The sequence below is a fragment of the Erpetoichthys calabaricus genome, chromosome 4 (genome assembly GCF_900747795.2).
Source record: "Erpetoichthys calabaricus chromosome 4, fErpCal1.3, whole genome shotgun sequence".
In the NCBI taxonomy this organism is placed as follows: Eukaryota; Metazoa; Chordata; class Cladistia; order Polypteriformes; family Polypteridae; genus Erpetoichthys; species Erpetoichthys calabaricus.
Window position 1 is genome coordinate 250,148,301 of NC_041397.2, and position 20,149 is coordinate 250,168,449.

The 20,149-nt window shown below is 37.6% G+C and overlaps 1 protein-coding gene across 1 annotated transcript in view; it reads left to right on the top strand.

Annotated features, from left to right (window-relative positions):
* Nucleotides 1-20,149, top strand: part of LOC114650763 (interleukin-1 receptor type 2) — a 49,290-nt gene that overhangs the window by 17,802 nt on the left and 11,339 nt on the right. Inside the window, exons 7-9 of the mRNA XM_028800599.2 lie at nucleotides 754-883; nucleotides 3,868-4,013; nucleotides 13,537-13,596. Coding sequence (XP_028656432.2) covers nucleotides 754-883; nucleotides 3,868-4,013; nucleotides 13,537-13,596 — 336 coding nt within the window. The remainder of the gene's footprint in view (nucleotides 1-753; nucleotides 884-3,867; nucleotides 4,014-13,536; nucleotides 13,597-20,149) is intronic.

Sequence of the window (20,149 nt, forward strand, 5' to 3'; positions counted from 1 at the left end):
TTTGAGACTAATTCAAGGAAAGTGTACATTTGAAATTGGTCTGTAGTTTTTAATCATGTTTCAGTATGGATCAAATTTGTTAATAATGGTCTGGCAATAGGAGCAGCACGGTGGTGCAGTGGTAGCCCTGATGTATTGAAACAAGGAGATTGGGGTTTGTGCCCAGTCTGGTGTGGAGTTTGAACGTTCTCCCCATGTCTGTGTAGATTTCCATCTGCTGCTCTGGTTTCCTCCCACAGTCCAAAGACATGCAGGTGAGGTGATTGGGTGTTGCTAAATCGGCCCGAGAGTGTGTTTGCCTTGAGATGGACTGGCACCCTGACCGGCTGTTGTTCCTGCCTTGTGACTGGTGATTGCTACCCAACAACCCTGTCCTGGATAAGCAGATTAAGAAAATGGATAGATGGGAACGGATGGTCTGGAAATGCAGTTTTAGGTCACCTGTTTTTAAATTATAAATATGAGTAAAACACATACTTTGTCTAAACGAAAAATGTGGTTAACTGAATTTAGTAATCATGTTGAACACTTGGGAAAATTTATTAGAAAAAAAAAAAAAAATCTAATAAACATTGTTATCCCAGGGCCTTGTGGAAACCAATTCTTAAAGAATTAATTCAATTTTTTAATATAACTATTTTATATATGATTTTTGATTTGCTCTACTTTTCATTTTCAGAGTGTACTTGTTGTAAGAAATAAAAGAAGCATTCTGCCATTAATAAATTTTATGTCTATTTTTATATGCTGCAGGAACCAAAGTAACAATTCCATGCAGGGTGTTCTTTGGATCACAAAGGCTGCAATATCCACGGATTGAATGGTTTGCCAATAATTCCTACCCCAATTCTGTTGGCAAGAGAATGATGGAAGGAAAAAACATGTAAGAAGCTTGATTCATGTGTGCCCTGCTTTTCCCTTTAATATGTTCTTGTTTACTTCTCTGCTTTTTGCATTTCAAATCTGGGCATTTCATGTGGTTGGGGTTTTGATTTCTAAACTTTCATCATTGTGTAAGATCGTCTGTGAACTTTTACGGGTAGCATGGGATTTATAAACCACTAGCGGAAGAGTGAAATGTGCATTCATTACACAGAATGACACGCTCATTCATGTCCTGTGAGACAGGCTGCTTGGCACGGTTTCATATTAGTTTACTCCTTGCCTTTATTTATGTGCAGTTATACATAATTTTTGAATAATTAAATGAAATATTATATTTCTGCTCTATTAATTCATTTTAACAAATTGCACATTTTAACATCATTAAATAAAAGTTACTGTGTGTATTTTGGTATTTGCAGGTTTGTGGTTAGTGCAATCAAAAAGGTGAAATCTTGGGGTCTGGTACTCATTTGAAACTTTTGCAGAGCCTCTGTTGAGAGTGTAATGAATGATTGATTAAGAAATTAGGGGAAGAATTTTTTAAGGCACTACACAAAGTAAAAAGGAGAACTCAGAGGTGACATTAAAGGAGGAAGCGCGTGCATTAGAAGGTTGCAAAAAAACAAAAGCAATTGAAAGGAGAACTTGAAAATGGGAACATAAAATAGACATAGCCAGCAAATATTTTGGCTCTACCCAATGATCTAAAAATCAATGTTTTGTTTCTCCTGTTTATATACACTACACTACATATGTTTATACACTATACACACACACACACACACACACACACACACACACATATATATATATATATATATATATATATATAATATTTATCTATAGGGATAAAATAAAAGGTATTTGTAATGCAGAGACATGTTCACAGGCTTTTTAAGAATCCAACAATGAACTTGTCATTAATAAAGCACCTTCTGCTTCTACATCTCCTTCCACTCCTCCATGTGAATTTCACTCTCTGTCTACTGACTCGAATTCTGCCGAATGAGGCAGAGAGACTCCTTTTATGTCAGACTCGGGAGCAATTCCAGGTCCTATGGATGCTCCCCAAAACATGGAGGTCCGTTCTTCACAGCACTCCCCTGCAGCACCCAAAGACTCGACAGGGTTGCCCTTCCATACTACAATACCCAGGCAGCCCTGCAGGCATTAAACACTGGGCTCCATCCAGGAGAGCATCTCTAGTGCTGGGGGACAAATTGTTCAAGCTTGTCCATCCATTATTTGATCATCCCGACTGGGACAGAAACTGAGGACCTTCTTGGCTGGGTTGTGTCTCCATCCTTGTGCCTCCCGGCCTAACAGATTATCATCCCTGACCCCAGTCGGGTTGCCTGTCCATCCAGACCATATATATATTCACTGTATGTATGTGTGTGTGTGTGCATGTAAATATGTTCACTTTTCTCTTGGCTTTAAGTCAATTAAAGATAAATATGAATAACCTTCAGTTCAGACTATAATCTCTCATCTGGGAAAATTTTTATTTAAACACAAAAAAATTACATTAATTAAGAAAATTTGATGAAAATGATATTTAACGCAATCATTTTAATGTTTTCTTAAAGCCGGGTCCCCCTCAACATCACACTCCTATTAAATGTTGATTCATTTTGCCACCAAGCCTTTCAACACTTAGTGGATGTATGTGGTTTAAGCGAGAAGAGGCCATTTGGTCCATAAATAATACACTAGCCCAAGGCTGTCCATAGTTCGTTTAAAAATGCTAATCACTATGTTCTAACCACTAGATGGATGGAGACTCTAAACTGTGTTGAATGATGGAAACTGTAGAGTGAGCAAATTATTGCTGATGGACCTGAACAGAGTTGGGCAGACATGGCAGATGTAAAGTTTACCCATTATATAACATTCTGAAACCCATTTATTCCAATTTAGGCACATGGGGAGGTGGAAGCTCATCATGGAAGCATCAGACACACACCCTCACTCTCATAGGGCTGGTATAGCATGAACAGATAGCCTGCATGACTTTGTGGATATAAGAAGAAAGCCATAATACCCAGAGAAAAATCCATTCAGACACAGGAAGACTGTACCAACTCTATACAGGCAATGACTGGACAAAGAACTCAAACTACTGGGCCGCCATATTATTTGTGGTTTTACAAAATACAAGTTAAAAATATTAGATATGACAACAAAATAGGGTGTCAGAAACTCAAAACTGCATCAAGAGCAAGTCAAGAATGCATCTGGTTAAGTTGCACAGCACAAGAAGGATATAAAAGCTTTAGAAAAAGTCCAGAGAGGAAAGACTAGACTGATGCCAGGAAAGTGAGGTATAAGCTGTGAGGAAAGAATAAAGTGTGTATGTGGGTGGGCTTTCATCTCTACATCCACATATGGTGTGGACCCCACTACTAGCATGCCGGCATTCAACAGCCTGACCCTTCTCACCAAAACAAAGGCCAAAAATGAGGAATTCCATTTCCTATCAATCAATATTTCCATGTCATGGTCCCCCATAATCCATAGACCCTCTCCCATTCATCTGACTATACTGACTCTAGGTTACTGATATTTCAGAACTAAAAGTGTTTTATTTAACAGGAATATCTGAAAACCAACACCACTAGCCCATCTGTTTCACTTAGGCCCCAAACTGGCTGTCAAACATAATTAACATTAATGCTGAAACAATCCTGTTCAGTGGTTCTCCAAGGCCGTGCTGGACTGGTGACCGCTGAGATGATTATACTATAAAGGCTCATGCTCAGGCTCTGCTTGTAACAGGCCATGTGTACGGTATATGTTCATGGCCGTGAAGTGAGCTAGTGCAGCCATCACATGCCACTTTGTAATTTGCACATCTATTCAGGTGGGCACTTGCAGCTTAATTGTTGACACAATTTATTAAAACTGTGCAATATTTCAATATATTTGATTAAATGTCAATCTTTGTTTTTTTTTTGTTTTTTTTTTTAAAACATACAACAGCCTAGTTGAAAATGCGCAAGGAAAATATCTTGAAGTACCATTGATCATTGACGGTGTTCATCAGGACGATGCCAGAACTGAATTTAAGTGCATTGCACAGAATGGCATTGGATCTCACACTTCAGGTTTTCGGATTCAGCTTGCAGGTAATTGTTATCAGAGTGAAGCCATGTGCTAAGCATGTAAACAATCATGAATTATAAAGTCTCTGCATGATGCATATTCTCTACTGTATTCTCTACTATTTTTATAAAGCATTTCAAATTGCACTCCTCTTTTAATTTTCACTAACTCTCACCACTTATTTAACTTCTCTATCATAATATTGGTATAGTACATAACAGTAAAAAGAATCATTTTTCATACTGTGTGCATTTTTTGTAATAAGGATAGAAAATACACACAGCATTTAACATTTAATTCTCCTTGACTATGCCAAAGGCAAGTGTTCAATTGACACTTAAATGAAAGTAAAGTTTGTCACAGCTAGTTAATGTGATGAAAATAATAATAATAAAATAATTATAACATTTAATGTAATTTGGAGGTCAATGATTAACATTATCATGAAGTGTACATTTCATTTTTTCCCCCTGAAAGGTTTCAGTAAAAATGCAGTGGAGTAGCCATTCATTTATTTTTAGTTCAATGTACAAAAAAAAACAACTTCTTCTTTTTATGTAATTTCTCATTTTCTGATATTACGTAGTAATTTGACGTGTATTTTTTGTGGTCTCTGGCTTGCTCCCAATTCCCAAAAGGGTAAAAATGAAATCAGAAAGTAGTTCTGTTTTTTTTTTAATATTATTGAAATTATTTGGATAAAATAACATTCCATAAAATCATGTCAAACTTAAACCATAATTCAACCCCTGCCTAGGAGAAAGAGAGGAGAGTCAACAACAAGAGCAAATCTGTTTAAAAAAAATTATAACAGATGTATTGGGATTCTTCCAGCTGAGCAAGATAAGTCTATGTGCTAGAAGTGAGGTAGCAGCAGTTACAGTTTGTTTGTCCTTCTTCACTTTAAGCCCATCTGGGCGTACACCAAACACAGATGTTAATGGTTTAGGAGGGATTGTAATACCATGGCTGTCTGATAGGCATTCAAAGATTTTTTTCAGAATTATGTTAATTTGGTGTATGCCAAAAACATGTGGCTTATTGAGGCTGGAGTTAGATTGCAATGTTCACAGGTTGAATCTTGCCCTAGATACATTTTGGACAATTTCAAACAAGACAAATGTGATCAATAAAAGATTTTAAGTTGAATGATTGAACTCTTTGCACATATGGAGCTAGATTATATTCTGTGAATGACTGCCTTCCACTCCTTTTCTGAAATTGGTCTTGTGATGTTACAGATGGAAGCACTTTCTCCATCCTTCTAGACAGAACTTTGGAGAATATTTTAATATCATTATTCAGAAGTGAAATTAGTCTGTCTGATACACAATGTAATAAGTTCATATTCTTCTTTGGAAAGACAGTAATTAATGCTTGATGAAAAGTTTGAGGAAGAATTTTGTTGTCTCTAGCTTCTATAGACTTTGCTAATAGTAGTGGAGCTAACTTATTTGAAAATTTTTAATAAAATTCCACTGGGTACCCATCAGAGCCCACTGCTTTCCTACATTGGAGTGAGTTTATAGCGTCTAGTAATTTTGAGACTGTTAGAGGTTTGTCCAATTCCTCTGCACTCAGAGTATCTAGCTGTGGTATTTGTAATGTGTAATTTGTAATAAGAGTTAATTAGAATGTGTCGTATCATTTTTAAACTTAGTAGAATATAAAGACTTATAGTACTCTCTAAATTTGCGGGTTATTTTTTTATGGTCAGTGATTTGCTCTCCAGATATGTTGGTAATTTATGTTATTGCATTGCAAACTTCCTGTTTGTGGATTTGTTGAGCTAAGATCTTATTACCCTTCTTTCGGTGTTCATAGTCATGATTTAAAGATGAACTGTTCCATTTCTTTTGTTGTCAAGAGGTCAAATTCTGATTGCAACACCTGTCTTTTCCTGTAAAGTGCCTCATTTGGAGACCTGGCGTATTCTTGATCTGTTCTGGTAATTTCAATGATTAACTCTGACGCCTTCTTGGTTTCCAATTTATTTTTGTGGGAAAGATATGAAATAATTTATCCTCGTAAAAGGGCATTCAGTGTTTCCCAGAGTATTCCTGCAGAGACGTCTGAGGATGCATTTATCTTTTTTTGGATATGAATTCTATACAATTCTCATCAACTAATGACAGGGGGTTAAGATGTCAGCTACTAGATGAGTGTGTAGGACACAGTTATTTAAGCTCCATTATAAGAGGGATGTGGTTGGAGATAACAATAGTGTCATACTTGCAAGATTTGATAGAAGGCAATAAATTATTATCAATAAAGAAATAATCAGTTCGTGATTAGCTTTGATTTACTGGTAAGAAGAATGAATATGCTCTTGAGTTGGGAATTAAAAATCTCCATGTGTCTGATAAGTTATGATCCATTACAAACTGTGTGATTATTTTTGCAGTGTTAGATGTTATCATCACTGTAGATGAAGTCCTATCCATGTTAGGATTTAAAACACAAATAAAGTCTCCAGCCATTATAACTTTATGAGTATTTACACTAAGAATAGGTGAAATCTCTATCATCCACATTAGGTACGTAGATATTTAACAAAATTACTTTAGATTGAAATAAATTACGTGGGCGGCACGGTGGCGCAGTGGGTAGCGCTGCTGCCTCGCAGTTGGGTGATCTGGGACCTGGGTTCACTTCCCGGGTCCTCCCTGCGTGGAGTTTGCATGTTCTCCCCGTGTCTGCGTGGATTTCCTCCGGGCGCTCCGGTTTCCTCCCACAGTCCAAAGACATGCAGGTTAGGTGGATTGGTGATTCTACATTGGCCTTAGTGTGTGCTTGGTGTGTGGATGTGTTTGTGTGTGTCCTGTGGTGGGTTGGCACCCTGCCCAGAATTGTTTCCTGCCTTGTGCCCTGTGTTGGCTGGGATTGGCTGCAGCAGACCCCCGTGACCCTGTGTTCGGATTCAGCGGGTTGGAAAATGGATGGATGGATGGATGGATGGATGGATGAAATAAATTACCCATCCCCATGATACATCTCCCTTCAGGATCAGATACTACATCTGATACTACAAAAGAGATTGTTTTGTTTATTAAAATTCACCCACCTTTAGTTTACTTTGTGTAACTGGAATGAAAACTTTAGCCAATCCAATCTCTTTGTAACTGAAACTGGTCATTACTTATTAAGTGAGTCTTTGTAAAAATACTATCTTGGCATTTAGACTTGTTAGATGAGAAAATACCTTTTTTCTCTTTAGATCACAATTGAGATCTTTCACATTCCAGCTCACAAAGTTCACTGTTTGGTCAGAGAAACACTGCTTCTGAACCTTTGAGGGCATTTTGTAAAATATGTAAAAGTAGTATGTTGATTCATGCGATATCTTTAACCTTGATTTTAAATTGTTGCTGAGCATTGTGGCTGCGGAGCCTATTATCTTGTTAGCACTTATAGTTGTCGGTGTGAAAAGGATAAATGAGAATTGACTTGCCCCCCCCCCCCCCATTTTGCCTCCCCAAGTGAGTCTAGACCACACTTTGCCAAGAGACAGAGCACGTCCAAAACAACACAAACCCCCAGCAGTGATGTAGTAAAAATTTAAATTGAGATATCTTATGATAGTACAGTCCAGATGCAATAAACCTAGCCCAAGATGTTAAACAGATCCCCTTAGGCAAAAAGAAAAAGAAGTCTAATAATACTGTAAATAACTAGTTACTTAGTGGTTACCAAAAATACATATGTTTAGAAGAAGAAATTTCAATATTATCCCTCTATTATAAAAATAAATCTTGGGAGGGAGACTAGGGAGACGAGACATGATCTTCCTGGAAGACAATTTGATGTCCCGCAATAGACACTTTAACGAGACAAGGCAGTGCGACAACATTTAAAACAAGTTCACAGACATCTAACCTAGCAGTTGTTGGAATGCTTTTGGCAGACACACTTCATGTGCTCCCAGCTCTTAAAACAACGACAAGCGACAAGTAGAACACGCAGCTCCTCATCAGCAGCAGCGGGAAGCCAGCAGATGATCCGACCACTTCTCCTTAGCGTGCGTTCAGCCGACCCCCCATTCTTCACGACACGAAGTGGCAAAAGGACAGCTGCTGTACAGGCTTTGAAATGAACGATCCGCAGTGCGACAAACAGAACACACAGCTCGCCAGCAGCAGCAGCAGAAAGTCAGCAGCTGATCCGACGGCATCTCCTTAGCGTGGGTTCAGCTGCACCCCCTTCACAATGCGAGCAGCGTTATACGTCCTGCGAGAAAAAGATTTAACCACAGTTGGGACCGGAAATAAAGGACAAGTATTGTTTTTACAAAAGTTTTAAAGTAAAAGTGAAAATAATGCATATGTAACAATTCCCATGAAAATAACAATCTCTTTAAATTGTAGGCGCTGCCTTACAAACAGACCAAGTTGCAAGCAGAATCTTCTTTGCCTTACCAGGACACAATCCGACTCATGATTGTAATTTAAATGATGTTGGGAGCAGTCTCTTTAGCTCTTTTTCTGCTTCTTTAGGAGAACTAAAGATATAGAATTGGCCATCACTTTCAATTTGGCAGGAAGCAAGAGAATGTATCTGATTTCGAGTCTGTGTAAGCACTGTTTAATGCTGTAGAATGTGGCTTGTTTAGCAGCTGATGAAGGGGAGAATTCTTGGAAAATACCAACTCAGTTATTTTCAGATATTATCTCCTCTTTCTGTCTGAGAATTGACATCAGTTTTTCTTTAACCTGTAGGTTCTTGAATCAGACAATCAGGCTTCTTGGTCTTGAGGCATTCAATCCATGTATGCAGTAAGCTGCTGAGATCTCAGTGTCCTCTCCAGTTATTTTAGAGAGTAGTTCAGCTATGAATTTCATTGGGTTTGGCCTTTCACAGTTGTCAGGGAGACCTTTGATTTTGATGTTGTTCCTTATACAGTATATCTGTCTTCCAGTGGAGCTAGTTTATCACTGAGCACTTTGCATTTGAATTCTACAGCAGTTGTTTTTTCATTAGCGGCGGATGTCAGTTCTTCTTCAATACGAGTCATAAATGTTTACCTAAATTCTTCAAGCTGAGCACCAAGTACACTAATTTTATTCTTAAACTTACTCATATTATCCTGTATTTTTTCATCGGTTCTTGCTAGAATTTCTTTAAAGGATTCAGCAAAGCTATTTTGTAAATGTTCCTGGTCTTTTATATCCTGAAGCAGAATGTCATTTCACTTGTGTATATTCTTTATATCCTTCTTTATGTCACTCTCTATATCATTTATATTCCCTCTGCGTGCGGTAATCATTACCTTCAGCTCAGACAGTTCATTTCCACCTTCTGTTTTCCAATAGAAGAGTTGTGAGTCCGGTTGAGGTTTTTGCTGTTGACTCATTCCTTGTGTTGGCAGTAGTTGACTGTGGGGATAAACAGGCCACGCTCAGTTCTGATAATCCGCCCAAGATTGTCGAATTCTAATTGCCCACCTCACTTACAGTTTGGATCCCACTTTCACTCTTGACTGGAGCCGATGCTGCAGTGTGAAGTCCTGGCAGATCCACTCCTTTGCCTGTCTCTTCCAAGTCAGTCCCTGGCAGGCTGTATCGTGAACTTGAACTTGAGCCCAGTTTAAACTTTGATGAAGCCTTATCTACCTTTTCTTTCTCTTTCTGAACCCTTGCACTGCTGTTCATGCTTGTATTTACTTGTATTGTATATACTTGTAATTAAATCATCTTGGGTTGACTAAATACAGAATACCTCTAGATGATATTAAAAAAAAAAGTAAACACCGCTGCCAGTGGAGTTCTGTCCTAGATGTCCATCTCTCACAACGGACAAGACCTAAAGTTCCAGAAGGTGGTTCTAAATTGGCCTTTTTCTGCACACTACAAAACGTAAGAGGTCATGTACTCATCATGAATGAGACACTGGGATGGCTGTAACAAAATATAACAATGTCATAGCAAATGCTTTCAGCACTCAAGATGGTATAGTTTGTGGTCTGCTAGAAATATGTTGTATAGCACAGTAACTTCTGCTGCTCTGTTCTGGGGCCTCATCTATAAACAGTGCATACGCACAAAAATGTCATCTATACCCATTTCCTTCACGCACATTTTCACGGTAGCCCCCTACCTTGTGTATGCAGTTTCTGGTCAGTTTTGCAAATTGGCAGCACCCACCATCAAAACAGTGCTACTGTGTCTGTGTCACTTACCTTTCTTTTTCATTTTCTCATCAATAAGCAGGATTTATCAAATACACCAAAATTAATTACATATTGTTTACAAATTTAATTCACTTGATTGTAATCATTCTGTAATAATTTAATGGAATGGCCAAACTATTCCAACTACCATCAATGTCGATTTCGATTTCCAAGAGTTATCCTCTTGGTGCTGTTTGCTGAACTGACACCAGCTTTTCAAAGGCAGACTTTGAGAAATTGTGCTCTACCTGCTCCTTTGCAAGTTCTGTCCATTCGCAGGTTTATAACCACAGGAGCTTTTCAACGTGAACTTGCTGACTGATCGGGTATTTCACAAACATCACAGAATCATGCCATGCCAGCTTTACAGGATGTTGTTATCCGCTTGTCGTTCAGATATATAAGATGTCCTTACACAGTGTTTGAACTGTGAAACATCAAAGCGCAATTCACAACAATGAGTCAGCTGCACGTATATTGCTATTGCAATAGTGCTGGACAAGTTACATCAGCAAGGGATGAATCACCTTTCATCATCTATAGCTGGAGAGCCTATGAAAATGGCAGTTCCGTACAGTTGCAGGTGCATTTTACAACTAGTGCAGCCAAAGGCAAGAAGTTCTTTTAAAGATAGTAAGTCATGTCAAATAGCCATGTAAAGAGCAGAGAATCGATCTGTTGTGGCGCAAGGTGCCATCGCTACACTATAAAGCTGCCTTCCGAGAATTAATTTACTTATGTAAATAGAATGCATTTCCACTCTATTAATGTGCTGCTCTATTAGTCCATAGAAAGTGTGTTGCATTGTGCAGGCATGTACCTGAACACTTGCGGTATGTTGAACCTGACCCTGACCCACCAAATGATCAGCCAAATCGGACAGCGTTACAACTTTGTTTGAATGTAACTAGCAGAATGTGAAAACAGGTTATCAGGTGCAGCATTTATTTTTTAACCAATTCATTGAAATTGCGGTCAATATCACACAGTACAGCCCTTATATTCCTTTATATTCATTTTATGACACCAGAACAGTCCATTAGCACACATCCATATGGCCTCCCAACGGTTTCTGAGGCAGAGGTGTGTGAGCAGCCAACATCTGAAGACATACTTGGCACAGCAGCATCATCACCACCTGACCATCGCATAGGGGTCAGCTTTTGTAATATTTTCTGAAACAGAATAAACAGATGGTCAGCTGTGACTCTCCTTTTCATGTTGACTGTGATATCTGATCACTTTTTTATTTCGGCACTGTGCCACGCCACGCTTTTGTTGCTTATACCACTGCATAAGCCAACAAATAGTATGTTTTGTGCGTCCGAGTTTTTTTGTGAGTACGCATATTACCACTTTTGTGTGTACGCCATGTTTTAGTGTGAATTCTGCATACAGCATTATACATGAGGCCCCTGGTCTAAGTGCATGTAAGATTCTTTGGAAACAATATAGTACATGAAGGAACAACCAAATCTCTGAAGATGATTAGAATGATGCTATACAGATTTATATTTCCTTTGCAAAGTAGAAAGAGAAACAATGCAAAGAAAAAGACAATAGCAGATATAAGCAGGCTATAAAAATAACCTTTGATCAAAATTATTCTAAAAGATCAAAACTGTCATGACAGTAATCCAGTAGGATTGTACATGCTGCTGTGAGCTGGTAGTTCCTAGCATGTATGGAGCTTAGGAATGAAATGGCATATTGCAAGAGAGAGAGATGGTGGTGGCCAGAAGGGAGATTCACCAGGATCCTGGAATGTAGGGGACCCACTGTTTTGCAGGAAAGACTCTCCTTCTATTTAAAGTGAGAGGGCTGAATCTGTAGAGCTCTGACCTTCTGGCTGAGAGAAGGCAACACAAGTCTCCTTGCTGGATAAACTGGGTTTTCATTTAAGGCCATCGTGTGTTACTGCCAGAATGGATCCTACTCTGTTGGACCTTTGAGCAAAGTCCTTAACCTGAAATTAGTCCAGGATTGATGTACAAAGGCTTGACCATGTGCTCTGACCTCCAAAGGTCATGTGAAAAAACAATTTAACAAGTTACTGTATATCAAATCAAAGTCAGAGAAAGCTTGTAGGAAGTCCCCAGCCTCATTCCAGGGTAAAGAACAGAAGCTCTGATTTCTACAGCTAAAAATGTCTTTTTTCTTTAAGGTTATGGGAGTGGAAGGAATGCGGGTTTGAGTGACACATAATTTTATAATGGTCTGGGTTATGGAATGCTAGGTCAACAACTACAACTAGTTAGAATTTTATCCAGGTGTTCCTACACCCAAAGAATGGCAGAAGGACGTGTAAAGATCCCTTAAGCTACAAGGTCATTCATTCGTCTAGAATTGGGAGAAGAGCTTGGGCCAAAGGATCCCTAGTGGGATCAGGTGTCCTGCATCATATGATAAAGAAAGAGCTCTTTTCTGTGGTACTTCTAGTTGGACAGCAAGTAAGATTTAACACCTGAAGTTGCTAAACCTTTTTGCCTCTGAGATTGTCAAATTATGTAACTGTGAATTGTGGGAATGGGTGACTGATTACAATATTCCTCCTAACTGTCCATCACAACTCCATAGTTCATATTGTGTAGCAAAATACTTCAATGTGACCTGAGTTAAGCAGTCAATCAACGTGGACCACATTAGAAAAAGCCATCGTCTCAGCCCATGATTTTCTTCAAGAAATCTAAAATTTCAAACAGACATCTGTGTTGCCTGCAACGTTTGATGAGCCACTCCTTCATTTGCAAAGTCTAAACAGCTTTCTTTCTTTCTTTGCAGCTGTCAGTATTCCTCACCAATTTGGGCATAGTATGCATGTACTTCTGCTTATACTTCCTGTAAAATCCAACCGATCTGACTGGCTTAAAATTATGATAGTGAAGGCTACAAAATGTATTGTGGTGTGAAACCCACCTAACATTTTGAGATACTTACTTACATTAACTTCCCCCATTATATCTTGCAGTCATTTGCCAGGGCCTCCCCTTGTTCCATGCTCATCCCTATTTTTCTGGCTGTTTCTCTGATGTTTTCTTCCTGCATTCTCTTCTAGGTCTTTCCCTGGGTCTTTTTTCATTTACCCTTCATTTCAAACACCTTTTCTAGGATTCCTTGTGTTCGGAGAATGCGCTGATTGACAAATGGTCAAAAAGTTCCCTGGATTTTTATCTGCGGTTCAAGATTTTGGTGTGCTGTGCAGTATATACTGTACATTTTTAAAATATTCAAATTCACAAAGTACAAATATCCAAAATATTTAGAGGCAATTTAATAGAACATAAATAATGGCAAATGTTAGCTGCAGCAGTAGAAAAGCAAAATGTGCAATGCTAAAAATCCCTGGCCTGCTCATTACTTTCCATTTCTTTTCTTTACAGATGATTCATCTCGACCAGTAATAATCCATCCACTAAATGGCACCATTAAAGTGCTGCAAGGTAAATATTAACATCATGTTGGTAGATTGGGATGTCTTCCTCTTCCTTAAATTTTGCTTCATTCCTGCACTTCTTGTCTTATTTTCATGTTGATCTTCTGGGTGTGCGCTGCTCTTGCTCTTTACTTCTTGATTTTTGTAGTAGACACTGACTCACCTTATTTTACAGGCTAATTTTTTTACAAAGCCTTTCACCACAGTACGCGGTTAGCCATTGGTAAGGTATTGTATGTTCTTCAATATGAGGTACAAAGCATGCATGTGCACACCTCTCATGCTGCTTCCCTGTACAACAATGTGCTGCTCCTTTCTCTGTTCAGCTTCACTATAAGTGAGTGGCTATGAAATATCCAAACCCAAAACGTCTCAGCATTTGGCTTCATTATTATACACTTAAAGAGACCACTGCTAATAGTAATCAGCTCTCTGCCTAACCACCAAACAGGTAACCCACCCCAGAGAGGAACTCATCCTCGGTCCACTTCTTCTATTCTGGACTTCACTTTTTAGTTCACACATTTTTATTTCACCTCATTTGTAAGAGTTTTTTCACCCAGTGTGCCCATACTTTAAACACGAGAACAATTTATCATGTGAGGCTGTGTTGAAGTACAGTAGACATTTTTAAGGAATGTTTCCACAAATGAGTCTTATGTTTATTTTTACATATAATTTTTAAAAGCACAATTTCTATTTTGTTGAACGTGTGTAGAGCATCTCATCTAATTTATTAAAACTGTATTGCTATTTAGTGTTTTTTAATGTGGGAATGTATGTTGAAGATAAATCATCTGTAAGGCCCTCTAAAGATGATTGTTTCATCTGCTTTGTCGTTGTTCATTGCCATTCTGGTCACCAAAGATGTCTGTCGACATGTTGAGTAGCATCTGCCATCTACTGGACACTTTGCACATTACATTAAAAAAAAAAACCCTAATTTGGCCATCGCAAGTGTAGATCATGGTGGGCAAAGTCAGTCCCAGAGGGCCGCAGTGGCTGCAGGTTTTTGATCTAACTCAGTTGCTTAATTAGAAAACAGTCCTTGCCAATAATTCCATTTCATGGCTTGCTAGTGCTTTAGCTCTGCCATTTCAGGTCATTCTCATATCCTAGATTTTGTTTCCTTTCTAAGGATATCATAAAAATGATTTGAAGTCTAAAACGGAGGAGTAATTCTCAGTCCTTCGCTTTTTTCTCTTCATTTTCCTTCCAAGTATTTAATTAAACCAAATAGTGCACGATAAATGCACACAGGTGTAAATGGAAACAAGCTCAATGGAGAACTGCTGGTTTCCTTTGTCACTTGCATCTTATTGCTAATAAGGGGTAATTAAAAACTGAGAATACAGCTGTTTAAGACTAAAATAAGCTATAAGGGTTCTAAATCTTAACGAGCGAGACAATTAAAATGAAACAGAAGTGTTACTTGAGCAATAAGTGCTTCTTATTAGGCCATTGGGTTGGAAGAAAAACCTGCAGCCCTCCAGGAACAACTTTGCACACCCCTGGTGTAGATGATATTAAAGTATAATTAATGGAACATTAGTGACTATAAGTACCATTTAATTAAAAACAAAATGTTTGCTAAAGGATGTTTTTCAGCTAAAAAGTTTTACATTCACAATTTTACCCTGCAAGCCTGAACTGGAAAAGGTGAATGTAGACAAAGAATGGAGTCAGAACTTCAATGCAATTTTTGAACCCTGGATTAGCAGAGACAGTAAATACAGTTATATTAAAATGAGGGCATTTTTAATTTTTTTCAAGAAATGTGATGATTTATGTTAATAAATTAATTTTGTTATGTCAGAAAACAGGATAATTTGGTATAACAAAAAAGCAATCATTGAAACAATGTCATGCATGGCTGATGCAGTTATAGATTAAAAACTAATAATGAGGATGGCAGATTTAGGTTGCAGCAGGTACTGAGTTTAGTGATCGGTCAGAAAAAAATATGTGAAAAGATAAGGTCAGAAAATGATGTGCATGATCAAAGAGAGAATAGACAAAACCAAAAACGCTAACCCAGAAATCAAAATCAAAGTTCCTCACCAAAGTCAATCCCAAAGCATTCTCAAGTAGATCACAAAGAATGAATTTAATCTCCGATAAATGTGAGACTTTTAAGTGGTTGCGCTGATTGATCACTGCCATACAAACCCTGTGCATTGTGGGAAGGATTCCCATGACAACGGGTGACACATTAACCTCGACATAGTGGTGAATGGAAGAAAAATAAACTAGTATAGAAAAAGATGGGGAGAAATTGTAAACATAATTAAATAATTAATTATAAAAATAATTTGAATAGAAAACCAGTGGGAGAAATGCATTCCTGGGTCAGAAAATCCTAGAACATATGTATGTATTATTTTTATTACTTCAACACAAACAACAGCTATAACACAGGAAACATGTAGCTAGAATACATAAGCACAGCAATATATACAAATAAAGAGCTTATTTATTTCCCGTAGTCTGATATTTAAATTTAAATGCATGTGTCTTACTGGTGTATCCATAATTCTGCTTGTAGGTCATCATACTCTTGTAGAATGAACAGTGTGTGGCATCATCAATGGCAGTTTCCTAGTTTGGTGTTTCCTCGAAGTTCTGTTTTGGCTTGATCTTTGAGCTTTTAAAATATTACTGTTTTTCACATTCCTCTTTGTAAGTTATTATGTGCTGTTTTTCTTTATTTTGTCTGATGACACCTTTTTAATAATTGGTATTTTGGGTGATTTTTTTTTTTTTTTTGGTTTTGTGCTTCCTCTAAGTGCAAATTCTAAGTGACCGTAACTCAGATCCTAACTGCCCTTTTATTTGACTTTTCTAATTTTTGAAAAGTTACTTTCATTGCAGCATGCAAACACATTTTTTATTGTTTGAACATCCTAAACTCAGTGTACCATCACTCAGTTAGACCTCACATTATAACTCATCTCCTCAAAATTTCCAAACATGTTTCACCAGCCCCAGTAATATGCCTATAAATAAATGTCGAATATTTAATCAAAAATTGGTGGGTTTGTGGATCAGTGGCCCTCTATGATTCTGAACTGTATGTTATTTAATCTTAAAAGAATCACACATTAATTGTTATAGTATTGCATTTGAAATGTGTGGATTCATATTTAACGTTGTCTCATTGATCCAGCATCCTATGTTCAGATTCTATTCTCAGTTATTGTTCTTGTGAAGTATGCAGGTTCTCCTGATGTCTGCATTTCAGTTTTACTTCCACCTCCCCAATGGCATGCATGTTAGATTAACAAGGAAATAAACTCTTGCTACCCAGTTAACTAGATTAGAAAAGAATTTTCTTAAATGGTATTTGCACAGTACTTATGTACTTAATGTGTGTGTGTGTGTATATATATATATATATATATATATATATATAAATATATTATGTATACATACTAATATGTACTTATATAGTGGAGGAGGTCAAATGGCAGAAAGGGGATCTGGAGACTAAATAAATTGGTAAATAAGAGGACATTGCCCTGAAACAATTATTAATATAGATGAGCCACTAGAGGGCAGTAACTCCACAGCGTACAGCTTGTTCCTCCAGGACCATCAAGTAACTGAATGATAGTTTCCGTTAGTCCCTCAAAAGCGCCAGAGTTATTACAGTGGGACTTGACATAGTAATGTCTAAGGTATGATTTAGAGTTTAAGGGGCTGCTGAAACCCCTAGAGCCATCAGAATTTTATAGGACCTCCAGGACAGTTTCAGGTGTTGCCCTTAATGATATACACAGAATGAGTTCGTTTACTCTGAACTTAGGAAGCAAGTTTTAAGATATCAGATTCAGCTGGTAGCACAATTAGATATCAAAAAGGAATGTTAAATGGAGCTGTGGTTTCATTTAAGTTTTTTAAGTTCTTCAATAGCTTAGTTAGGGTTTTCTTGGTTCTTTTAGTTTATTTACAGTTTGTGGGTTTATTTTTTTGTCTTTTGTATGTTTTGTGTCTTGGAGTTCTCTTCATCCACTCTTCCTCTAGTCAGAGTGTCATGAATTAAATTATATTTATATAAACTTTACTTGAGAGAAATCCAAAAAATGCTTGTTTTAATTTTGTTAATGTGAACATAACAGAGATACAGTGGTTTTTCATTCAGCTTTTCATTATTCATATTTTCTTTGTAGGTGTGAAAAGTTATTTCTTCACTATCATGGTATATATTAATTTTGCCATATGAGTATAAATTACAAACAGAAGGATATATTAAATAAAAAAAAAACATTAATCTGCTGCAGCCTTTTATAATAGAGGAAAAGGGTATCAAAGTTTTATTATTAAGAAAAGCCTTAAAGCTTAGCAATTGCATCTATTTTTTAAGACAAAAGGAGTATTGCTCCATGTCTTGAAATTGCACACATACTGCAAAACAGCATGTCCATGTTGTTTTAAGAAGGACAAAAAAGCAAACCATTGTTTTGACATTTAACAGTTTTAAAAGAAGACTAACGGTGCACTTTACTCCTTCGCTCGTCTTTTGCCACAATATCTTTCAAGGCTGGAGGCATGGATTCACCTTGGAAAGTCATCGCCAAGTGCCCTTATTGACATTGTTGAATGTTAATGCCCAGATGTGAATTGCTGTCTCTGTTCTGTACAAAACTAGACAATACTATCTGAAAAAGTCATACTTACAATTGTTTATATCCTTTGATTCTAAGGAAGCTTACTTGATTGTGAAGAAATAAATTCAAGTTAAAAAACACTGAACTCATCCTTTAAAGCATGTTGGAGTTTTCCAGACAAGTAATGATATTATGGTCTGTCTACATGCATTGCAGAAGTTCTGATGTCTTAAAGAACGGCTGCTGCAGGGTTTTAAATAGTACATACAACAAGTCTGAGATGGGCAATGTCACGCACCATCTCAGCTCTTTTCTTGCAATAACAGCAGATTTGGTAAGAGCAGGATTTTCAGTCCAACATGTGCAGTCAATCCCTGTTTAATAATATTTATGAATTTGTCCATTAAAATCCAAGAAAACAGTGGGTTTTTTTTCCTGGCAGCTAAGCAATGTCACAATTGGTGTGTGGTCAAACACACAGGCCCAAATGAAGTAAATGGGACAAGGGGGGTGGGGGGAAGAAACGTAAACTTTTGACTCATCTTTGTAAGTGAGTGTATATAATATATAAGGAGTGCTTTACTATGGACGACATGTAAAAATATTGTATAATATTTATAGTCTTAAAAGGCCTGAAATGAGAATATATTAAATGTGGCAGTTATTTAAAAAAAAATGTTGAGATTTTTTTATTGTCATGATAAAATTTTCACAATTTCCAGTTTATGCATTTTTTATAGACTTCATTAAAAATAGTGTATGAAACCAAACTTTGATATCCAGGATTTTGTGACATGATATTTTAGAAATTCTGCCTTATACTTCATTATAGCTCCCTGTTATTTGTATACGTGATACCGTGGTATGTGATAACATTCTGACCAGCTATACTGTGTGCCTACATAAAGCTGACTTGTGCCATGTATGCATTGTAGCGCAGTATTGGGAGGCATAGCTAAATCTTCAATGAGCGTCTCTATTTATGGTCTGTTTCAAAAATTTCATTGTTCAGTTTTATTAAAGCTTTTTCTTTCCCATTTAATATTTTAAAGCTTTATAAGCTTTTAGTTTAGTGAGAGGGAGGTCAGTGGAATGGTGAGGATGCAGGGAGTAGAGTTGGCGAAGGTGGATGAGTTTAAATACTTGGGATGAACAGTACAGAGTAATGGGGATTGTGGAAGAGAGGTGAAAAAGAGAGTGCAGGCAGGGTGGAATGGGTGGAGAAGAGTGTCAGGAGTAATTTGTGACAGACGGGTATCAGCAAGAGAGAAAGGGAAGGTCTACAGGACGGTAGTGAGACCAGCTATGTTATATGGGTTGGAGATGGTGGCACTGACCAGAAAGAAGGAGACAGAGCTGGAGGTAGCAGAGTTAAAGATGCTAAGATTTGCATTGGGTGTGACGAGGATGGACAGGATTAGAAATGAGTACATTAGAGGGTCTGCTCAAGTTGGACGGTTGGGAGACAAAGTCAGAGAGGCGACATTGCGTTGGTTTGGACATGTGCAGAGAAGAGATGCTGAGTATATTGGGAGAAGGATGCTAAGGATAGAGCTGCCAGGGAAAAGGAAAAGAGGAAGGCCTAAGAGAAGGTTTATGGATGTGGTGAGAGAGGACATGCAGGTGATGGGTGTAAAAGAACAAGATGCAGAGGGCAGAAAGATATGGAAGAAGATGATCCGCTGTGACAACCCCTAACGGGAGCAGCCGAAAGAAGAAGAAGATAAGCTTTTAGTTTCTCTGCCAATACCATTCATAAATTCCCTTATTTGTCTAAGCCTTCCTTTTTTTCCCCACAAGTCTTGCCTATGACAATTTAATAGCAATCTATGCAGTACAAGGCCATTTCTTGCAGCCTACAATCCTCATTTGTACAATTATGGGGTCTGCCTAAGTCACATGATTCTGACTTGTGGTTTCAAAATGTGTGTTTGCCCAGACTGGAACTGCTAT